The following is a 24,740-nucleotide window of genomic DNA, read 5'->3' on the forward strand; positions in this document are numbered from 1 at the left end:
ATCGCTAATGAGTGCTGTTGTCCTTACCTTTGCCATTATTCCACTCGTACATCTATAACACCAGTACACACTCCCTCTTCACATTAAAAGAGCGCCAAACTGATAACATTTGAAAAGAGTCTACTTTAACTGAGAGATAATGGAATTTAAAGGAACTTAAAGTAAATTGGCACTGAGGTTGAATTGTAAGAAGTAATGGCCGTGTCAACGTTTGATGTAAAAGTCAATCTAGTACCTCCTTTATTTGCTGCTGGCAGAGCCAAGTTTTGGAAAAGGGCTCAGTTGAGTCTCTTCAGCAGAAAGATGTGACCAACCTTGAGAAAAAAGGTTAATCAGGTGCCTGGCTGCAATGCCAGCAAATTATAAAACATCAAAAGACGCTTATCATATAGCTGAAGATAAAACAAAAGAGCGCTGTCATGGCAGTCCGTATAACGGAAGCAGCTGACGCTAATGTGTCAGTGCCTTTAACCTGCATTACTACTAATGGACAGCAGGGGGACGAGCTTCCCTTTTTGCAAAAGGATGAGATCACTACACATTTCCTTTGAGTTATTACTTCAATAATCATATTAATAATTTGATAATAGCTTCAAATGCTAAGTTTAAGTCTTGTGTAATGCTGCTTGATGTTCATTTTGTAGATTAAGGTCCCACCTTGAGTGAAATGCACGACAGAACAGGGTATTCTATAGAAAATGGCGACATGTTATTGAAAAGTAGCTCCCATGGCTACCTGCAGAGGTGTCAAAAGTATTCACATTCATTACTCAGGTAGAAGTATAGATAATAGGGTTTGAAAAGACGTCTGTAGAAGTTTGAGTATTAACTCAAGCTTTTCACTCAAGTAAAAGTGTAAAAGCACTGGTATAAAAGTAAAAGTAATGTAAGGGGAAAAAAATGCCATTAAGGACTAAAGCTTAGGCTGCGCCACAGGGGCCGAAAGTGCACTACCCAACCTCCCAAAAAATCATTTTTCCAAAGGCCATAATGACTATAATGTTATATTAATATGTTAATGTTGAAATATTTGGGTTGCACCTGTTTCATCTGCATTTATGCCCATTGAAAATGGACACATTTTCGTAGTATGCAAATACATAAAAGAACCATATATGTGTCCTACTGAGCATTAACATGTTTCATGGAGCGGAAGATATGATGACTAGTTGCCTATAAGTATTGTAATGGTGCAAAAAGTCAAACTTCACAGGCATGTTATCAATATCCTTTCTTGGAATGTAAATGTACATCCCAGCATCGAGCGCCCACACACATCCAAGACCCGGAACAGCTGTGTAACGAGGCTATTTCTAAAATGTAAGGGGTAGAAAGTACAGATAAGTGCGTGAAAATGTAAGGAGTAGAAGTAAAAAGTTGGCTAAAAAAAGAATCACTCCAGTGAAGTATAGATACCCAAAATTTCTACTTAAGTAAGATAAAGATGTTACTTGACACCTCTGGTTACCTGTAAACCCAAGTAGGATCATATCTGGCTTCAAAATAGAAGCTAAGATACCAATAGCCTAAATTCTGAACTTGAGGCTTCAAAAATGTGGTTCTGTAACCAATGTCTGATGTCAAGGCAGCAACATCAACTTCTCTTTGATACGGTCTATGATTGCAACAAGATTAAATCCAAAATGTAAATGCAAAGGTGAGATGGGATCATATGTTTTCTAGGTTTGGTGTCAGAGAAACAGATTGCATTTTATAGGTGTCTCAAAGGGTGTAGACCAAGAAGAAAGTGACCATAGATTCAGATTTCTGTTTCATATACAATTTATTCCATTTGATAAAGCCATACACTTAGAGTGAGACCAAACATTCTAGAAGAAATGTACATTATCCCTCTTCATTTTTTTTTACCAGTGTTCTCTTCTTTACAAAACACTAAATCAAAGTTACTTGTTGAAAAATAAAACAATCCCACTGATCAGTCATCCCTCCACTCGAGCATCCTTTCAGTTTACAGGGACAGCCAAGAATCTCAGGAGCACTGTAGCATCCTCTGATGGATAACACAGCGAGGACGTGGAGACCCTCATGGCCTTGAGACACAGACCGTATTTTAGGCAGTAACGACAGCTGATTTCAGTGTTTCACTAACAACATTTTCCTTTTCACGTCTCGGCCTTACTGCTGGAGGCTTTTACAGAGTGTTACCGGCATGTACTTTGACCCATTTCATCGCTTCAGAGTGGAGTATTGTCCAGCACCTCAAACAAGCGTCTAAGCAAAGAGATTATCATTGGGTTAGAAAACTGGCAGAATTAAAACAGCCTTTCAAATCTTGTCTCATACTACATGAAATGCATCCCACATGGAGGCTCTTTAAAAACATGGTGACACTTGTGTTAGCGGCCCTGCACATACAGTCCAGTAGTTTAAGAAACACTGTTTTAGTACTAAGATACATTAGGGAAACCCCTTTTCTGAGCAGCTATGAAGAGAATGTGTCATTCATCTGTCTGTACAGCACTTCTGGAGAGCAGTAAAGCGGAAATGACTCAGAGAAACAAAAGCTCTATTTGGCAGGATGTGAAAAGTGGAAAAAGATTCTGAACATTAAGTTTTAAAGGATGAGAAACTAACAAATGACATGAATAACCTTAAGTAACCCACTTGCTTTGTGTATGGTTGGTTGAAAAAGTTTTTAAGAAAATTACTGAACATGCACTCACTTTATTTCCTATAATACAGTCATATATACAGAGTGGATTAGAGGCTTGTAGTGGAGAGGATTGAGGCTTTTTAAATGATTGATGAGCGTCAGGGTGAGAGAGCTGAGCCCGGGTAGAAATACAGCATTGCTCTTCCCAAAAAGTAACTTGCACCAAGATGGATGGATTTCTTCTATTGGTTTATGGCCACAGAGTTGATTCAGAGGCACACCAAATCAGATTTTTAATTTAGTGCCACAGATTTAGATGTTTTCATGGCTTTCCAAACAGGTGGCCGTCCAAATGGAACAACATGATTGATTTCTCTCAGCCTGAACAACCATGAACGGATCGAACCTGCAGCACAAAGGGAAGAAAAAATCATATTTTCTGTTGTGCTGCAAACTCAAAAGCTCGCAAGCACTGTGGAGTAAACACAGACTGTGATGTGCTTTGTTTGAATTGCACACAATTGTGGTATAAATCCCAGTCTTTCTATTGTTTTTACTTCAACTCAGATGAACTGAGGCTTTCTCCATCAATGATAGATTTGTTCTGAAGAAAGCCTGCTCTGTCTCCCTGCCAGTAAACACAGAATCACTTGTTGAGTTTAAGGTGATTGCAGAGTTTGCACCGTTTCATGTCCATTATTTGAATACTCAAACAGATGTGATGTAGATTGTGCTCAAGGAGGAAAGCTAAAGAATCCGACTGGACGTCATGTCCAGGAAAAAATCACTGACAGTGTGGTTTCATTCAGTGCACTCTCAGCAAAAAGAAACATATTCTTTTACCAAGCATGAACCCATTTACAAAAGGTAAAATACTGTCCTTTCCACCAAGAGTGCATCAAATGAAAAGTAAGGCAGAGGAGGGAGTATGAGCGAGAAAGCTGAGCTGGGTCATTTACAGTATCTGAAGTACAAGAGAAGCATGAGTTAACCGTAAGACAGGGTCTTTTTTGTTGGTGCTGAGAACAGAAACAGAGGAGCTGCTTAGATCTACACATCAGCCCCCTTTAGCTGAATGTGGTGAAGCCAGGCTTTAAAGACAGTGAGCAGTCCAACCCAGTTCCAAGCACAGCAAGAAAAAGCTACATTCCTGGCACAGTCGAATAAGCCTTACAGCACATTTCTTTGTATTCTGGATTTGTACAAAAGCTTACACTGTGTAGGAAGAGTAGCTTTTTAATGCTGTGACACACATTACGTTATTCCATCACTCAGGTCTATTTAAGCAAACATCTACAGTGCACAGCTGGGCTCGTTGCTGCAGTCATTGTGGCTGTGGTTACTGTCCGCTTCCCTCTTCCTCAGCTCTCTGCCCGCCTTGTGCTGCTGGCTGTTCCCGCTGTGGCTGTGGCCGTGGTGGGATGGCGATGAAGGACGCTTGCCGTGCTCCTGGTGGTGCCCGTGGTTCTGGTGATGAGCATGAGCGTGCTCTTTGGTGCCTCGGTGAGACTCCATGTCGTCTCCATCGTTGAATTCGACTCCTCCCTTGGTGTCATCAAGGGCCTCGAAGTTGTCGTTGTGGGTGTTGTCGATGATGTCGCTCTCCGGCACCACCTGCAGGTAGGCTCTGACACGGTGGTGGCGGGCACCTTCGTCGTCGCTGAAGTCGATGACACGGCATTCGTAGATGCCTTCATCAGAGGGCTTGACTCGAGAGAGGCGGAGTTTGTGGGAGATGTTGCTTCCTACAACTTTCACAACCTGGAACAGACAGAAATTAGAGGAATTATGAGATTACATTTAATTAGGAAACTACAAAGACCCTAAAATCCAATGAGGTATTTATATCTTGAGTGCACAAGTTATGAACCAGTAAACGTTTCACTCGCACAGCATGAGTTAAATTTCCACCACAACATTACAAATTGTACAGTTAATACCCAGTCTTATGTTTTGTTTATTTAATTGAAGTCAGATTTTCTCGATGAAAGTATCTATCTTTGTGGTATGTTTTAGAAACTCGTAATATCGTAATATCGAAAACTTTTGACATGATATGGATTTACTGTATACGCTGTGCTTTAATAGCCAGATCATAGATACAACATGAATCTCTGTGGTGTTGAAATGCTGTCCAACAGTCAACTAAATTCTGGGATCCTGTGTTGAAGCATTGCCTCAACTTATTACAAAATACTGATTTTTTTTTATCTCATCGCTGTTTCTGTTTTCTCTGATGTGATGTCGTCTTCTTCTTAAAACCTTTTTATTGCCCTTTGATGTGTTTTACCTCAGTACTAACATTGTTCAATGGTCTACTGTTGCATCACTTAAATCTGATTAATTTGCATTTATTCTTTTTTACCTTGTATTTTTTTTGTATCCTTAGAATAGAGTTTAATTTGTCTCCCTCTTAAGTTTCTGCCATGCTCTGTCAGTCAAAGTACTTGGAAATATCAGTTTCTAAAGGTGCTATATAAATAAAAAGCTATGATTATTATGATTATCATAATAAAGTGGCCTAAAGATACCTATCATTCCTCAGACTAAACGGCTGGTTTTGCTTGAATGTTTATGCCCAGTCTATCATACATAGCAGGAGAGCAAGTATACATCTGCTCCCCAGAAGACTGATCTTGTTCACACAAGAAAATAACTTGTGTGCAAAAGATAAAATTGATCACCTTTGCAAGACTTCAGGAGCTCTGTTGGCTACAACATCATGTGGTTTTAGTAATAATAATGGTTGAAAAGGCAGAGGTAGGGTAATGCAGTCGAGGGAATAAGTCAGTTAAGTTTGGAGGTAGGGGGCTATCACTGGGTCCAACAACCAGGTAATCTGACTTCTAACACTGCTGTTCAAGTCCTGCAAAACTAGATTTTTATGTTTTAGTAAGTAAAATCACTTACATTGATTAGATTTTATTTGCTGGGATATATCTTGGCGGGGAGCAGTGACTCTGCAGTCCTGGTGTCATGGAGAGATTGCCAAGCAATTAGGGATCCAATGCTCTCAGCCAAGAACTACATATTGAACGAAATGAGAAATTAAATGACAACTACTGAGTGTTTGACCTTTTTCAAAACTTTGGACAGAGCAAGGCCATTTTGTTCTCATTTACAGTCTTGATGCTAAGCTAAGTTAAGCTAACTGTCTCATGGCACCAGTCAAGTGTTTGAAAGACAGACATGACAGTAAAAAATGTCTTCTTATTAAACTGTAAGTAGAGTGGTTCTTTTAATTCCTCCTCTTGTTGCACTTGTTTGTTAAAATCCACTCCACACTTTGTATTTATTATCTGTTTAAGAGGTTTATGGGTTTCTGCCATTAATTTGGCTTTGCTGGGTTTAACAAGAAGAAATCCTGGCTTATATGTAGATAGCCGCACAAATTGGCTGAAAAAAAGAATATGAAACCTTCAACATAGATGTGATGCTGAAATCTCTGCTAGGGTGCAGCTTTGTAACGCTTTACAGCCGACCTCCTTGGAGCCAATTACTCCCACACATGCACACTCAGACAAAGGTGCTGCTTTACAAATTCTATTTGTGGCCTTGAAAGTATGGAGACACTTCATCTTGGAGGTAAAAGCTTTGCAAGTTCACAGAGAAGCACTGCTGAGATGATTAGAGTCACTTGGTACATCATGAGATGTGACGCACAGAGATATAAATACGACTTCGTTTATCATCCACCTTCCTCCCTGTGAAGCTGGTGGAGGTAGGTGTGGAGACGGTCCCTGTGTGTGTGCCACTGTATGTAAAAAATTAGCGCTGTTTTGTTTCATTATTCATTTGTTTGTGTTGCCATATGTGTAAGCATCTACCATGTTTGTGTTTGATTATAAATATGGCAGCCCCCATCCATTATATACAGAGAGCTCATAATGATTTTCCAGCTGTAGAGCCTGCAGTGATCGGCTTCACCCAAACACACACACACATACACATACACACACACACACACACACACACACACACACACACACACACACACACACACACACACACACACACACACACACACACACACACACACACACACACACACACACACACACTCAGTCACCCAAGCACAGCTGGTGCCTTCATTACAGCGTATCAGCAGCAGCTAGCCTCTTGGGAGGAGGGAGAGAGGCTTCATGTTTTTCTGTGTTTGCTTCAACATAAACAAAGAAAATTGTAAAGATGGTTACAGACACATCTTTGATTTTGCAGGGGATAGATGTATATTTTGATATCTACACTGGTGCTTTTACTCACAATGGTTTAAATGCAAATACTGAATGATTAGCCGGAGGTATTTGTAGCTACAGCCTTTCTAAATGTCACTTGAACTATCATATGTTTACATGGGTATCAGAGTTGAAAGTATTGGCAAATAATGCTTATTTACTAAAATGATAAACCAGCTAACTTTGCTGTTTAGACTGTTTCTTGAGACCACCTCAGTGTGACGGATCATGTTTTAGAATACCCCCTCTCTGGCTCTGCACACAACAATGATGTATGGGGTAATTTATGTTGTGCAGCCTTTAATGGGATGGTTCAAATTGTTCTATTCTTTTGTAGTGGAGCTCATCAGAAACTTAGTCTCCATCCAGCATAAACACTCCTGATGTTGTCCAAAGCGGTCACCAGAATCAACACAACATGAAAAACTCCTTACAGAGCCTTTGAAGTAGATTTTCCTTTAATGTGTTTACATAAAGTAAACACAAGTATACTTCATGTAAGAATGAACAAATATGTTTAAGGCAGATACATTACTATGGAGCTAATAATATGCTAACATTTTAGCATATTTCTTAGAAGAATATTTGTCATATTAGTTAAACAAGTATTTGAAGTATAATTGTGTCTTGTATGTTGAAACAGAAGAATGCATCTTCAATGCACTATGAGTAGAAATCTGCTTATAACATACTTGGTGATTGTTAAGTACACTTTCTTTTCGACCTGGGATAGTCATCAGCTAGCAAACACGTGCAACACTAGCTGAGATTCCTCATTTCTCAGCGATCGTTCTTTAAGCTAGTTTAAGGTAGTGCTATATTGATACAGAAGCTAGGCCTCCCCCGAAGACCCCCAACAGCAGTCCCTGAACATAGACTATCAAGATGCTGCTCTAATTCTCCTCTAAATTGAAAATAGCCATTGGTCCAATTCCATACCACTGCAGTTAATAATCTCTTAAAGCCATCAAACATGGCCTTTGGATCCAAATGTAGCCAATCCCTTTTACAATCAAACATCAGCAAAGTCTCCTGAAACTGAAAAAGGCTGAATGTTTTTGGTGTTTGGATTAAAGCAAGTCTCTAATTCTTCTCAGGTGCTTACTAGGATGCACATAAGACAGTAGTTAGAGGGCTATTTTGGATTTGGTTTACAGGAGCACTAAGACAGCGGAAAGAGATTTAGCGAGAGGAGAGGGTTGTTGTAGAGATAATTAACAGTCATTCACATTCTGCTCACTTCTGCAGTTAATTAGAGGGGAAAAGTTCACGTTTCAGCTACAATATGGCTGCACTGTCTTCCTCCCAGCTTGTTGTGGGAAACTGTTCTCCTGGGTGAGGAACTCAAAGTCTCCATGGATACCAGAGGAGGTATAAAAAGTTGTGCTGACTTCCCAGCCTGTCCCCATCACTGTTTATCACTTGAATTTGCTGTTGAAGTCATAAAGATGCAGGGGCGTTTATGAGAATTTGAAGATGATGCAGTGCAGGCCATGCCCCCTCGAGGAGGACACTTAACCACCTACCGGCTCCGGCACTGCCTGCTCTTTGGCTGACACTGTGATTCTACAAACCCATCAAGGATGAAGGGAACATGTTGATGTGTCGTCTGGAGCGCTCACTGCTGCGAGGGAAAATCTGATCCTTGTGTGTAATACAACATAAGTACAACATTTGCGGATCATCCGGAACAAAAAGTGTGAATGTAATCACAAGGGTTTTGTGCTTCAATTTTGTCACATAACACCAAGGCAAACATAAGGCTTTTCTCAGGAATGACAGCCGCGTGATTAACTCACACTTATCTTTGTAGCATCTTTTGGCATCTCCTCCTCAGTAGCCACCTGGAAACAAAAACAAAAAAACACAAGAACTTAATCTTAATAAGTTTACAAATTATTCCTCTGAATGGGAATATATGAACTCAACTGTCTAATGAAGAGAAATGTGACCCCCAAATGAACACTAATAATGTTCTGTGACGGCAAGATATATAATAGCAATTGTTTGCTTAACATTATGGATAAACACTTTACCAGGGAAACGGTGTAAACTGTTTATCTCCTTGTTTGATTATTACTGTCCCCAAGGGCCCCAAAACTCATTAATGCACTTTGAAGTTATAAATACAAGCTTAATGGAGCAGTGTGTAGGATTTAGTGGCAGCAGGCAATAAGGTTGCAAATTGAAACCAGCTTCTAAATGTTCTCCTCTCCTTTTCTATACGTTTAGGAGAACCTACAGAGGCAGGAAACTTGGGTAAAGTAGGAAAGCCTGACTCTGGAGCAAGTGTTTGGTTTGTCTGTTCTGGGCTACAGTAGAAACATGGCTTTGAAACATGGCAGACGTGTTGGACAAGCAGGCTCCTCGCTTAATTTCAGGTCATACAATGCAAAAATTCTTATTTTTTTATTTTATTCATGCACTTACAAAAACATACTGATGAATACTATTTTCAGCTTCTGCCACCAATAGATCCCATATATTAATTCCTAATAATCCTTTAAGGTGTGAAATCACAGATTTTATAGTCCTGAAAGAGGCATCTTCAAGGAGACTTTGAGTTAAAAAGAACTTGGGTCTTTTAGTTTAATCTTTTCAGAGCACCATCTTAACATTGTGTTTATGAAAAATGAAATGCATGAGAGTTAAGATTGATGTAAAGACACGAGACACTTTCTGCATGAAAATAAAAAACATTGACACTTTTAAAAACCACTGTCGGCGGACTGGTGGCCTAGTGGTCTAAGCGCCCTACTTACAGAGGCTACAATCCTTGACGCAGAGGTCGCTGATTTGACTCCCGGCCGCAACCATTTCCTGCATGTCTTCCCCCCTCTCTACTCTCCACATTTCCTGTCTCTCTTCAGCTGTCCTATCAAATAAAGGCAAAAAGCCCCAAAATATAACAAAAAAACCCAATAAAAAACACTGTGACCGCACAGATAAAGGTGTGCTTCTCAACTACGGGATGTACTTGAGGTCAAAGTTTAGTCTAAGAAGCCCATCTGTAAACTGGTTGTGACACAGTTAAGGTCAGGTTCTGGTGAAGAGTTCAAATCCACCTTTATCTTTGCTTACAAACACTTTTGCTTCTTTTTTTACATGTTTTTTCTAATATACATTTTTTCATGTTCCTAGATCATGAAAGTGTTGCGCAATTCAGCATTGTTATAGATGCTTGTATTATTGGTCAAAAAGTTTTCATATCATTTGCAGTTGCGCCTGAAAGTTAAGCGGCTGGTAAACAGTTTTTGTGCAGAAATAATCACTGCTACACTAAAAGACTAAACCCTAGAAAGCCTCTGGTGTGTTTGATGGTCTCACCTCATTGGTCGTCCAGGGCTGTTTGTCGGTCCAGTCCACGTGGTTCCTGATGTACCACCACTGGATCTCCAGTGAATACGAGGGTGTTCCAGCCCCTCTAAAGGAGCATGCCATCTCAACATCCTGTCCTCTCTGAGCCGTCATATCATGAGGCACCTCAGTGAACATGGCTGTGGAAAGACAGAGAAAGAGACATGTTGACAAGCGTTGCTTACAAGCCTGTTTGTGTTTGAGGCATTGGATCAGGAACGAAAGTACTGTTGAGGTCCAGACATTAAGCAATGAATACAAGCTTATGTAAAATAAAAGTTCAATGTTGCTGACCAAAAAAATAATTTGCATCATTAGTTTTATTGGAAACTGATTATATGCAATTCATATTCAGTAAAAGACTAATAATGGAGCCTTACAATGACTATATGGTTAGATCTGCTTTGATTGTTTTGTGCCAGGATGTACAAGATCTGTGCAGCATTTCTGCAAGTGTTGACTCGTGTGGGAGAAAAGAAGATAATATCAAAAAATAATAATAAGTAATAAAAGTCCTAATGAAGTGTGGAAAATCTTTGTGAATTCAAAGTAAAAATGCAGATAGTTGTTCTACATGAGTCTGGTTCTGCTCGAGGGTTCTGCCGGTCAAAGGGAACTTTTTCCTCGCTGCTGCGACTCGCTGTATGATGCTAAATGTTTTGTTTATTCAGGATTAACAGGTTTCTGTAAATGATACAACAAAGAGCGCAGTCTGAACCTACTCTTCATGTTATGTGTCTTAATATAACATTTGTTTTGAACTCGTGCTGTATAAATGAGGATTGTATGATTGATTTTCTTGCCACTAAAGGCCAAAAGCAGATCCTGTAAAACCAGTGTCAACAAAAAGAAAGCATTCCGACATCTATGACTGATTTTTGATTATAAACCTTTAAACTGACCATAAATTTAGTGTAGCATTGGTGTCAAGCTTTGAAACAACAGGTATACATTAACATAAATACATGAATAAATTAAGGAAAGGTATAAGGAAATACTCGAACAGTTAAACACTACATGCTATCAGTCTGACAGTTGCTTTCATGCAACATGGAGCATTTTGTGAGAGTGACTCAATCCACTTGCAAAGCTTGTCTGCACAGTCTAAAACTTTCCTGTTGATTTCCTGTTAATAACATGAACAGTGGGAAGTGTTAGATTAAGGTGCAGCAGGAGCTAAATGAAAAACCACATTATGAGCTCTCTCGTCTCTACACGTGCACAAAACCATTAAAACAAAACCCAACAGACCAGCTGCCGTCTCAGTTATGCACCAGGGAGTCCTGTATACGAGAAAGAATTTACATCAATACTGAGTCACATTTATGAAGAGGGAAAGTTAAATTAATTGTCCGATGTAGATAAATATTTACCCCAAAACATAACAGATTATCCTTACATGTTGGTCTGAATGAAATTTTAGTTTGCTGATCACTGGTTTTCCTTTTGTATTGATGAGTGTTATCTACAAGCTTTGGAAAGGCAACTTTAAGACCTTTTGAGGCTGTAAACTTCTCCCTGGAAATAATTTTACATACAATTGCAAGCAGAAACATGGTAGGATGTACCAGCCTTCCAAATTTTAATCAATATTCACTATAAATCCTTATAATTGATGAAATGTGACAGTTGTCAATCAGCTGTTGAAGTAAACTGTCACAACTTGAACCATAAACTTGAAGACAACTCAGTTCTGAATGCTTATTCTATGATTCAAATTATTTCTGACATTGGAAATTTTGTCGACAGGAGTCCTTGAATGCACCTTCAGTTTAAGACCGTCCGTTTAGAGGAGGATGCACAAAGGATGCAGCTATTTACTGAGACATATCTGGTCTGACAGTTGTATTTCTCAGTGTCTCAGCAGACTGACAGACAGTGGATCTGGCACAGAGAGGCTCAGGCTGGATGGTAAACATCAGTTATCATTTTGAAGACACTGTTATCCAATTTGTCCTTCAGTACGACGAGCATGCAGTGTTTTGGCAACGTGTTAATGACACGCTTTGATCAGTGAGCTCTGCAGAACCAGAAAATCCTCTGACTTGCAAAACTTGAATTTCCCTCTCTCATTGATATCATTCTGCAACACAAACAAGCAGCTTTCAAGACACATAAGCAGCAATTATTAGCACACCTGATTTGTACATCGTGTCTGCAGCAGCTTTAAGTCTCTTTTTGATTGTGAGGTGTGTCCAATGTGCGCTACAGGTGTCAAATAAGGTTAGAAACATCCACCTTAAACAATATTTATCTTACATTAGCTGACAAGGAACCATGCTAGAGTTGTAAGTTCTTATTTTCAGGACTTGTGACTTGACTTGGACTCAAGCACTGATGATTCGTACTTGGCCTGAGCATTGGCTTCATTAGGACCCATAAGATGGACAGGGGGACCTGCACTTCTTCACATATAAAGACTATTTTAACATTTGTGTTGGTATTTTAGTATATGGCCCTCATAATTTATTCAGTTTGGAGCAGCTGTGACATGACTGTGTGTTCACTGGCATATACCTTCATGTGTGGTCCTACACAGTAACAGTTCCTGCCAGGATGCCGAAAGACTGCACGCAATGAGTTGTGTGTGTTGATTTCGACAATTTTACCGCAATTGCAAGAAAGAGCATTTTAACATGTTTGAAATGTAAAAGTATTATCCAGGAGAAGACAGGGACAAGCTCAAACTTCCACAGACATCTGTTCAGGATTAACCCAGAAAAGCACATGAGATGCTTGGACTGTTGATAACATTACTGATAGCATGCTAACGGTAGTGTTAGTGTAACTAAAGAGGCTCAACCACTGGTTACAAGATGTTGGCTGCACGGTGTCACTAATTCTGATTAATAGCAGATGGGTTGCAGGTATGTTTGAGACCTGCAGTTGTCCCTCTGCAGCAGAATCAATGAGCGAGTCTCCCCATTAAGAGAGGTGTGGTGCACATCCATGCACGACGCACAGTCCTGTAACTTAATTGATCATTTAAATCACTAGACACGCCAACAGGATCAGTCAGAATCTAATGTTCATTTGTTTTCTTCAAAGATCAGGTTCATACAGAGTGAAACAGCAAACTGCTATATGATAATAATAAGAAGAAGAAGAAGAAGAAGAAGAAGAAGAAGAAGAAGAAGAAGAAGAAGAAGAAGAAGAAGAAGAAGAAGAAGAAGAAGAAGAAGAAGAAGAAGAAGAAGAAGAAGAAGAAGAAGAAGAAGAAGAAGAAGAAGAAGAAGAAGAAGAAGAAGAAGAAGAAGAAGAAGAATTTTTTTATTTTATGAATCATTAATGAGACTACTAACCATAAGATTCAGAGCGTGTTATTTCTCTCTCTTTTTTTTGTTTTGTCACATGTTTTAACAGCATACAGTCAGTGATAGTAGCTTTATTCATAATGGATATTATAATGATATCTTGACCCCTCTTTCCTCCTCTCAAAGTAAAATCTCAAATTAAAACTGACAAATAAAATCTGCTTCAAAAAAACAAACTAACCCTTTAAATGAGGCCTGAAAGCCACCAACCCTCCTATGACATTAATCAGTATGAAACAAGGTCCTTTGTTTCTCCTTATTTTCAACATGACAATAATCAGGACTGAACCTTCAATACTGTGACTGTCACAATAGTTTCCTCTCCTCATGACTGAGATTTCCCTTCAACCATGTAAACAAGTGTTTTCCCTCATGGGAGATCCTGAGTCACGCATGAAGAGTTTGATTCCACCCAAAACAGCTCCACATGATTGTTTACTGTCACTGACACATCAGAGGTTTCTGTGTGTTTATAACAAAGCTGCTCAAAAGCCAGCCCAAGTCTTCCCATTCATCTGATTCATTTTTCAGAGTGCCATTAATCATAGATTTGTCCGGCTTATTCAGTCAATAAAAACAAGTCAAACCTGCACCGGTTAAGCAGCTGATTTTGATCCTGGTTCATAGATTAACCTTAGCCGTTCATACGCTGAGGCTGCACTAAGGATCTGTCTTGTAGAACAACAGAGCAGTAGGAGCCTGGAGTCATACATCCCTCTTGTACATTGATCAAATCTGTTTGTATTTTTCATTTGTGAAACCCGAAACGCACCAGGTATTGATTTGACATTACGCAGCTGAAGCCTGTAACAATGCCCACAGCCCCTCTCTGGTTGATAATATTCAAAGCTGGGACATAAAAACTGCTGTGTAAGAGACGGAGCCTCTGATGATGCTCTCAGTGATAATAATCAGTCTTTTTCTACTTTGCTTTGAAGTCCACAATGCAAAATCCATGCACAGTTCTGACCCAATGTTTAACACATTTAGAGACCACAGGGAAATGTGATGATCATCACAAGTATATTATTATGTGGGGAAGATAACTCTCTGTTGCCATTTAGAGAAAGCACACTGCCAATGCTTATCTAATTTATATTATATTATGGTCTGGGTGAAAACTCTACTCTGAGTGGCTGCAGGGTGTCACTAATTCCTCACAATGGGAGACTACTTTGTAGTTCAGTTAAAAGTGTCTGTCCTCTGCTCTGAAGTAATACTCTGGCTATGTACCAGCCTGTAATTACCCTGAGTAACCAAGCAACAAGGATGCTTTTAAAGCCTCAGGTAATAATTCAGATAGTTTATGAACAACCTATCATCGATGGTAAAAAATTGGTGTATATGGTACACTTTTATTATCTTTTTTTTAAATCTAAAAAATACCCTGGGTCTAACACCAGCAAGACCCATTACATGTACTTTACATGTTTAATTTTGCTGTAAAGATGGATATTTGAATATGGGTAATCATGGTTGGAGCCAGCCTCAAATGGACCCTTAAGGTACTGACAGCTTTTAGCACTTCAACACTGGCTTCATTTTTTGACACCAGAGGCTTCTGCTCGCTAGTGACCAGCGGAGGTGGAGGTGGGTGATTCCAGGCAAATTGGTTGTGGGCAGTGCCTCACAAATGTCAACGCTATCATAGGCAGAGCTCAATTAGTGTACCAGCAGCGAGCAGGATGCACACTCCACATCGCATGGAAAAATTGCTCCAGAACATGCACATCTGCACAGAAACTACACGCCTTGAGTATGATGAAAATTGTCATACAGGAAGACAGTTTTCCCTCTGAGAGGCCCATAAGAACGGACTGCATCTCATATACCGTGCCACCTATACTACAGGCTTTATAGTAATTAAGAACATGAAATACTAATAAGAGAATAAGACACATTTTTGATTAGGATGCTGCTGAGGAAAGAAAATGAGAAGCAAAGCAGGAAAACTACACGCCTGGTGTCGCCCCCAGCGCCTCTGAACAGCATAAGACTGCTGTGGGCTGTAACACACCAGCTGCGTGAAAAACCCAGCTCCTGCACTTATGCTTCTCTTGATCACATAAGCCGAAAAGATCATGCCATTCAATCTTCAGCTCACTACTTAAGTTTGCAGCCAACTGTTCATATGCTTTGTGAAACTTTATGATTTCATGAAAATGGCACGACTTTGAATACTGTCAGCTAACTGTTAGCTTTCTGGCTAATAGCTGAGCACTGCATGAGCTGAGAGGACCATATCTCTTCTGTTGCCAAGTTGTTGCTATATGATCTATTTACAGGAGTAGTTAACATTTCCATCATTGCATGAGAACCCTGAGGGATGGGATTGATTACTTGAGGTATTTGTCAGATTCAAAGGCAATAAGCAGGGAAACAGATCTACCAACTTGCAAAAACTTTGAAATTTCAAAATGTTATAATATAAATGTTATATCCATATTTTAAGGATTGTTGGTGTTTATTTAGTATAGCAAGTGACCATGGCAGGCTGTATCAGCAGAAACAACACTCTGAGGTCACCACAGGCACACATGTAATGGCTCAGAACATCAACTGTCTGATGTACAGGTCATCCAAATATTCACGATATTGGACGCCTTACACATGACGTGCTGATTCCCTATATGCTAGTAGATTAGCTTAACTTAATTTAAATAATGCAGCTTATATGTGATACTTATCTGCAGATTTAACTATAAAATGAAGACAGACATAAGTAAGTCTTACAGATTACCTCTTTAAGTTTAATTATCTTCCTCTCCATTGATTTCAGAATTACAATGATTCAAAAACACGGCCTCCCAATGCTCTGTTAGTAATAGTCATCTCTAATCGACACAATGTCATAATTGAGGCTATAAAAGGCCTGTTCACCCTGAAGCATTATCATTATCTCCAAGATAAACAGTGGATTGCTCAACGTTTTCGGGCAATTGCTTCAAATCGCTGCTCAAAAAAATCTACAGTCGGGCACATTTTCCACAAAAGGAAATTTGAGATGGAAAGAGAAATTAATACGAGAGAAAGAGAGTTCACAAGAATGAGAAAAAGAGATTTTGTTTGTGCAATAAGCGAGGGAATAAACTGACAACAAAGATTGAATTAATGAGCGGGTTGGTGTTTATGAGAGCGAGGCTCTGTGTGTCTGTGAGAGACTCATATATTGAAAGAATAAAGAGAGGGATTGATATGAGACAGTGTGTGTGACTGAGAGAAAGAGAGAGAAAGACACAGTGTGTTAGGTAGAAGATAGCTGTGGGCGGGTGCTGGGGCGATGCCTTGTATCGTTTATTTGTTTGAGAAATGAAATGTGGTAATTACAGCGGTGATAGAGGAAGCAGGAGATGTTTCCTCCAGTCTGTGTACGATAACTTCAGCCGTACTCACATGATGCCTTATTTACACATACAGTAGAGCAGGACCCCCTGCAGTTTGCCTATCGGGCAAACAGGTCGGTGGAGGATGCAGTCAATATGGGTCTGAACTACATCCTGCATCACCTGGACTCCCCCAGGACCTACGCTAGGATCCTGTTTGTGGACTTCAGCTCTGCGTTCAATACCATCATACCAGACATCCTGCACCAGAAACTCACCCAGCTCACAGTGCCGGCCTCCATCTGTCAGTGGATCACCAACTTCCTGACGGACAGGAGACAGCAGGTGAGGCTGGGGAGCATCAAATCCAGCACCCGGACCATCAGCACTGGCGCCCCACAGGGATGTGTTCTCTCCCCACTGCTCTTCTCCCTCTACACCAATGACTGCACCTCAGGAGACCCCTCGGTGAAACTCCTGAAGTTTGCAGACGACACCACCGTCATCGGTCTCATCCAGGACGGAGACGAGTCTGCTTACAGACAGGAGGTGGAACAGCTGGCCCTCTGGTGTAGTCAGAACCATCTGGAGCTGAACCCGCTCAAGACGGTAGAGATGACAGTGGACTTCAGGAGAAGCCCCCCCCCACTCCCCCCCCTCACCATCCTGAACAGCACTGTGTCTACTGTGGACTCTTTCAGGTTCCTGGGATCCACTATTTCCCGGGACCTGAGGTGGACCTCCCACATAGACACAATCAGAAAAAAGGCCCAGCAGAGGATGTACTTCCTGCGTCAGCTCAGGAAGTTCAACCTGCCTCAGGAGCTGCTGATCATGTTCTACACCTCCATCATCCAGTCTGTTCTGTGTACCTCCATCACTGTCTGGTTTGGCTCTGCAACCAAACTAGACAAACACAGACTGCAGCGGACTATAAGGACTGCAGAGAAAATCATCGGTGTCGACCTGCCCCCCATCCAGGACTTGTACCGGTCCCGGGCCAGGAAACGGGCAGGGAGCATTACCGCTGACCCCTCACACCCTGGACACAAATTCTTCAAACTCCTCCCCTCCGGCAGGCGCTACAGATCACTGTGCGCCAAAACAACCCGCCATAAGAACAGTTTCTTCCCCCAGGCTGTCACTCTGATGAACACTAAACCATAACAGTGTCATACCTGTCAGATAAATACTCTCTGTAAATATACATGTAGATATACAATGCAACAATTCTCAAGCAGAATTCCATATTTCTATTTTTTGTATTATTTAACTTCTATTTTATAATGTAAAACTACCTCTGCAACTCACCACTGCACTTTATCATATTATTTTAGCCTGTACATATTAGTCAAGCTATTTGTTGTTTCTTTGTATTTATAGCTAAGGTTATTGTTATTATATTTTCATTTTATTTTTTATTGTAGTTCTTATTCTTATTCCTATTCTTATGCCTTGTACAAAGAGAGCACAGTTTACCAAAGTCAAATTCCTTGTGTGTTCAAGCATACTTGGCGAATAAAGCTGATTCTGATTCTGATTCTGATTCTGAAAAAGAAAGATATACGCTTAAATCACACCTGTTTTTACAACATTGCGGATTTAGAATACAAATGTCAAATAAAAACTGTCATTCTAAAACTTCAGAAAGGGTGTTTAAACTGCACACCAGTTTGGTTTAATGAGAAAAACAAATCAGAGACAATAAAGTCACCCTTTGAGTGGCACAGTGCTAATGTAACTGATAACTTTAAAGCTTCAACAATCAATATCTCTTAAAATATTTTGTGCAAAAAAAAAGGAGTCTTCTAGTGATGAACCGACAAACAATAATTGCTTAATTTTACCTCTGTACCCCCCAAAGCAGGCTCCCTGTCCTGAGGCTAGTTAGCAGCTAGCTGGGGGAGACACTCAATGATTGAAAATATATATTATTTACACATATTGATCTGCAATCCTCAGCTCACTCTAACATGTTGACAAAGTTGTAGACTGTTTTCTCAACACGTCAGCCAACCCAATTTTAAGAGACTTCAGCATGTTTTCGACATGTAAAAGTATTTTATGTTGATGATTTAGTGGCAGGTCTAAATGAAACAAAGCCACCATTATCATAAGTTACACCTTAATTAGACTCAACAAATGTTGCAGCATGTTTTACATAAAGTTCTCACATTCCTTTGCCATCTGTGTGTGAATTCTTTAAAGCTTGCCAAAGATTTTTAGTATTCTGTAAGGGGAAATATTTTCCCCTTGCTCTTGAGTTGTTTTGTCTTTCAATTTTTTTCTGTTGTGCTTTTGTTTTTCGTGATTCAAACATTTAAATGCCAAGACTTTCATTTTCCTCATGCAGAAACATTTTCCGTGCAGACGAGTTACACCCACAGCAAAGGTTTTGTGCTGCATTCCAAATTCTTTACAGCCTCAATGAAGTTCCACGCTTTAAAGGTGACATATCATGCAAAATCGACTTTTTAATGGTTCTCTACCTGAATTATGTTTCCCTGGCATGTCTACAAACCCCCCGAGAATTAAAAAAAATCCATTCTGCCCCTGTTTTGATTTCTCCACCTTTCTGTAAATGTGTGTGAAACGAGCCGTTTCAGACTTCCGTGTTTTTGTTACGTAACATCAATATCCGGTCTGTCACGGAGTCAGAGCTCGGAGCTTGTTCAGCCCATAGACTGTATAAAATAATACTGAATCCCCTCCTCCGTTTTTCATTTCCTGCACAAATGTGTGGTAAAAAGGAGCTTAGGAGGGAGGCATGCTGTTGTAGGCTGTCTTAATAAACACAAAGGTCGGTTTTACTCCCCACGTCTGCAGATTTGAAGATCTAGTGGATGATTTGTAATTATCATTGATAAGTGCTAGCGCTAGTTAGCATAGCTACATAGCGTAGCTGTAGCTGTGTACCAAGACACCCGTCGACATACTGACAAATAAAACAACAAGAAACACAGAATCTGTGACCAATCCTTCAGAAAAGGTCCCGCTGCCTTTCTGGCAGAGGTCGGTTTTACTCCACACGTCTGCAGATTTGAAGATCTAGTGGATGATTTTTATTTATCATGGATAAGTGCTAGTGCTAGTTAGCATAGCCACATAGCTACATCTTCATAGCTGTAGCTGTGTACCAAGACACACAAGAAACACTAAATATGTGACTAATCCTTCAGAAAGGTCCTGCTGCCTTTCTGGTAGAGGTCGGTTTTACTCCCCAGGCCTGCAGATTTGAAGATCTTGTGGATGATTTTTATTTATCATGGATAAGTGCTAGCGCTAGTTAGCATAGCCACATAGCTATATGTTCGTAGCTGTGTACCAAGACACACGTTGACATACTGATAAATAAAACAACAAGAAACACTAAATCTATGACCAATCCTTCAGGAAGGTCCTGCTACAGGCGCCTCTCCGTCAGGATCAGATTCTGGATCAGATGAAGTAATGTGATCTGTGAGCAGCCGTGTATATTCAGCCAACATGTAAACATTAGATCAACGTGCTGGAGAGCCGAGGGCACATCCACTGCCTGAGGGGGCGTGGTCAGAGAGAAAACAGAGTGTTCTGAGGAGGACTGAAGAAGAGGGATTTTCAGGCAGACCAAAATCTGATTTCAAAGTGTTTTTTTGAGCATAAACTTTAAAGACATGTTTTGGGGACTTATTAGACCAATATATATTGATGAAAAAAGCGTGATATGTCACCTTTAAGCTGCATCTTTTGTAAACTTAGAATGTCAAAAAATAAGACAGCACACAGTCCAGCAATTTAGAGGGATACTTGCCATTAATGCTGATAAATTAAGAATGCTTCATTAAGTGTTTAACATAAAAAGAGACAGTTTTTATTCAGTGTTATTTAACCTAATTTAAAAAAGGAAACAGCATTACTACATCTACTGGAAGCTAAAGGTGTCCAAACATCTCTTGGCATTGACTAAGATAGGGGAAAATATTATCTGAAAACATAAAAATATACAGGTTTTATAGGTCCTGAACTCAACCTTCTTTAGCACAGGGTGAGGGATTTCATGTTTGCTGCAGGTTTATAAATCATTCTAGTAAAGGTTGATGACACCTGATATTATTTCTTGTTAAGGTTGAATAATCAACATTTTTCCTGTTGTTCCTTGACTGAATCATGATCCTTGAGTGGAGATCATGACATAATTGACCCTTATTCATCCTTTGCCACATCATTTAAAACCACGTCACATGAGACAGGATGAATATTAACACACACTTGCTTCTACTTCCTGTATTTGTTGCAAAAATAGATGCTGCGAGCTGCGTGATTCTGCAGCCAGCGGCGTCAGCCTCTGAATGTCAATGCTGCTCAGTGTGTGAGATGGCTGGTGCTGCATCGGGTGCATAGTGTACCCTCAAGAGGCTTTCAGCTTCTTGAAATGGCTTCATAACAGCAGAGGAAGTGGCTGCAGCAGAGTGTGGCTCTATAGCTATTATAATGGTAATTAGGCTGATGTATGTGCATCCTCTTTTACGCTGTAAGAAAGAGAAGGGTATATATTACTGTGCTGTTCAATTACACATCTACTAAACAGAATTGTATTTTCATTACAACGCTAATTTAGCTAATGTTCTATAATGGATGGCTTTTCTATCTAGAAATGTAAATATAGTTGTTTTTGCTGCTTCGCTCAAACAGTATCTACCATGTTTGTGTCTATCTTAAGTTTGTCTAATGGCTCAGAGGAAAATTGGACAGTGGCATCAGCTTATGAATCTCAATGCTGTTCATTATTTGATGCACAGTGGTTACATTATGTGGCTGCACATTTGAAAATTGAATACCAATAGAGCCAGAAGATAGATTTTTATAATGTCTTTATAGCACCTGGAGCCCATTTAAAGCTCGAGTCACTAAAGAAAATCTGGAGCATGAAAAACGACCCATGTGGGATCGATGCGGTATGATAGGGGAAAGAAACATATCTATAGTACGATAAGGATTTCACTTTCTGCATGCTCTTCCCCGCTGGGAGGTCAGAGGTCAAAATCAGCAAGAACCGCAAGCGTGGAGCTGTAGGGTGTTTAATCTTTTTACAAGGACTTTTCAAGAGGACGCAATCAAATCTCCAGCTACACATTTAGGAGATGATTCTTTAAGCTCTCCTTTAGAATAAAGCTCCCAAAGCTTGGTTGGAAAACAAAATAAAATAAATGAATACCCTCATATTATAAGTTTACAGTCTTATCTTAGATGCAGGCCTGACATGTGCATCTAACATGCAAATACATCCAGTTCTTAAATACAAAGTAGAAAAAAGGATTGGAGTTACACGATTCCAGGTCCAAAATGAAGAACAAGATGAGCTTCACCAAAGTTTTAATACACTACATGACTAAATCTTAGCTATATCTTCAAGTAAATCCACCTGTGAATGTGTGTGTGCACAGTATCTTCCATGTGCAGGGTGAGAAAATACCATATTTTTCTTTATTTCTAGTATTTATGAGCTTGCAGAATCTAGGTGTTGATGGTACATGGATTTATTTTGTGCTGTGTCATAAGCATTTCTCTTCATGCACAAACTGAGCCACATATTATTTTGGGTACATCCCTGCAGGTGTTTGTATATTTTCCTGCAAAGACGTGCACACAGGCACTTGTGGATATATATGTCTGTGTGTGTGTGTGTGTGTTAGTGTGCGTGTGTGTGTGTGTGTGTGTGTGTGTGTGTGTGTGTGTGTGTGTGTGTGTGTGTGTGTGTGTGTGTGTGTGTGTGTGTGTGTGTGTGGACCTTCACCACCCTTGGTTCTGCCAGCTCCTCCACTTGCACTCAGTTTCCTGCTGTTTTGGCCCAAATCCCAGCAGCCGTCCTGCCTCCCCACAGCGCAGGTCAAACACTGTTTTCCCTCTTAATCAAATGAAAAAGGTTAAAAGGAGAACACGGCTTCCTGAGCCAGAGGGTTCAGCCAGAACACCAAGGACGAGTCATTTTTTGCTGTCGTCCAACACAACAAAGGTGCCACCTCTGCACAAGGAATAATCACCACATCAACACTTCGACAATCTCATCCTCACAGAAACACATCGAGTGCACGGAGTTCAGAATAACAACGATGGTCCCCGAGTACAAAGCAGGTGAGAGCCTTTAAGTACCAAACACAAGTCTGAAAGAGACAGGGAAAACGAGGAGACTCACTTCATCAGTTAAGATGTTTAACTATGGAAAGAGTGTATGTAATTCTATATTTTTTGTTGATGTTATTCATTTGTACCATCATCTTCTTTCGCCAGAACGGATAATGATGACAAACTAATCACATACACTTCAAAGCTTGATTCGAAAGGGAACTGAAGTTGGTAGAAATTCTTGAAGACTTTTCACCTCTCCTCCGAAAGGCTTCTTCAGTTCTGGGTCGTCTTCAAGAATTTCTACCAAGTCCAGTTGCCTTTTCGGATCAAGCTTTGAATTACCATGACCTTGATGACTGAGAACCTTCACTGATATAGTCACATTCATGCTTTTATATTAAGTGGCAACCTGAAATGCACCATCTTGAAGAAGAAGAGAGATACTAATAGATGGTTTTTGAAGGTAAGAACTTTACAAATGGAGGATCGTACTTGTCATGAATCACAGCAGTTTCTTGTTCTCAAAGGCCACCATCACATCTCCAATGGAGGGGTGAGTAGGACAGCGTCCAAGTTTAGATTCTTACTGCTAGATATCACTATATACCATTTCTACACACTGTACCTTTAATTTTCATCATTACCATTATTCATAATTTATATTGATGTTTCCCTTTGCTTTGGATATAAAGCCTAGGAAGATTAGTTGCTTCCTTGGTATTTTTTTTATTTATCAATTTATTTTTTGTATATTTGTTAGTTGTAATGTTTATGTAAATGTTACTGCCCTCCATTCATAATTAGCAGTCCTACCAAATCCGACATGTATGCACCCTGTCCTTTCATAATGAAGTTCATTAAAGAAATAAGTAAATGACTGAACACAATAAAAAATAGCCCACATATTACATTCCATCACAACAGAAGTCTCAGGATTAATAATAGAAATGTTTCAGCTCACAAACTCCAGTCTTTCCTCTCCATCACGATCAGGACTAAAACAGGCACACAAGACCGAATTCTCTTCCAGCAGAAGCCTTGTTTTGCTCTGAAGGACCACATCAGTTGTCTGGCTCAGAGCTCCTGCTTGGAACAATAAGAAATTCAGGACTCGAGCCGAGGCTATTTCTGTCCTCTGTCTGTGCTCTGCATAAAAACGTGCTGCAGAAGTTTCTCAGCCTTTAATCAAAGTCGACTGAAACAGACCGACTTCAAGTCAGAACTTTAAAGGTGGCAAACAGTAAGGATTAAATCTCCCTCAGTAATTGATCATGGTTGTTTTAATACCACCGTGCAGATGTGAACCACCTACAGCAAACAGAGGTGGTTTCTTTGTCTCATTATCTTTTATTTTAGGCTCAACATGTTTTTGTGCAAACTTATATTCAATATGCTATTATTATGTTGTGTTGTATTCTGCTGCGGCAACAACTCAAATTCCTACATTTGCTTGAAATGTCAGCTCATCTTATTGTTGGGAAACTCAGATTTTCTATAAGCAGTGAACATATCGAAAAGAAAAATCCACATCTTTGTTGAAGCTCATTTGCTCTTGCATGAATACACAGGAGGAACACATTAACAGGTCTATTAATGCAGCATGTACCGCTTGGTCCGGTTTAATCGTATATGTAGTCAAATAAATAACAAAATATTAGAGATGTTAAGCGAAAAAAAAGTGCCATAATAAAAATAAACACTAAGAGTAAGGTTGAGTAAAGGAGGACCAGGACTATGTAAGAGCTGACACTTTGAGATCTAACATGATGATGACAGTCAGACCATGAACAAT

General features: G+C 39.9%; 1 protein-coding gene across 1 annotated transcript in view; it reads right to left on the bottom strand.

Moving 5' to 3' along the window:
- Positions 1 to 2,665: 2,665 nt before the first annotated feature.
- LOC117820875 (V-set and transmembrane domain-containing protein 2-like protein) overlaps positions 2,666 to 24,740 on the bottom strand; it is a 52,425-nt gene continuing 30,350 nt past the window's right edge. The window contains exons 2-4 of the mRNA XM_034694802.1: positions 10,177 to 10,346; positions 8,649 to 8,693; positions 2,666 to 4,375 (exon numbers count right to left, since the gene is read on the bottom strand). Coding sequence (XP_034550693.1) covers positions 3,908 to 4,375; positions 8,649 to 8,693; positions 10,177 to 10,346 — 683 coding nt within the window. The 3' untranslated portion in view covers positions 2,666 to 3,907. The remainder of the gene's footprint in view (positions 4,376 to 8,648; positions 8,694 to 10,176; positions 10,347 to 24,740) is intronic.

Source organism: Notolabrus celidotus, chromosome 11 (assembly GCF_009762535.1).
Source record: "Notolabrus celidotus isolate fNotCel1 chromosome 11, fNotCel1.pri, whole genome shotgun sequence".
NCBI classification, from domain to species: domain Eukaryota; kingdom Metazoa; phylum Chordata; class Actinopteri; order Labriformes; family Labridae; genus Notolabrus; species Notolabrus celidotus.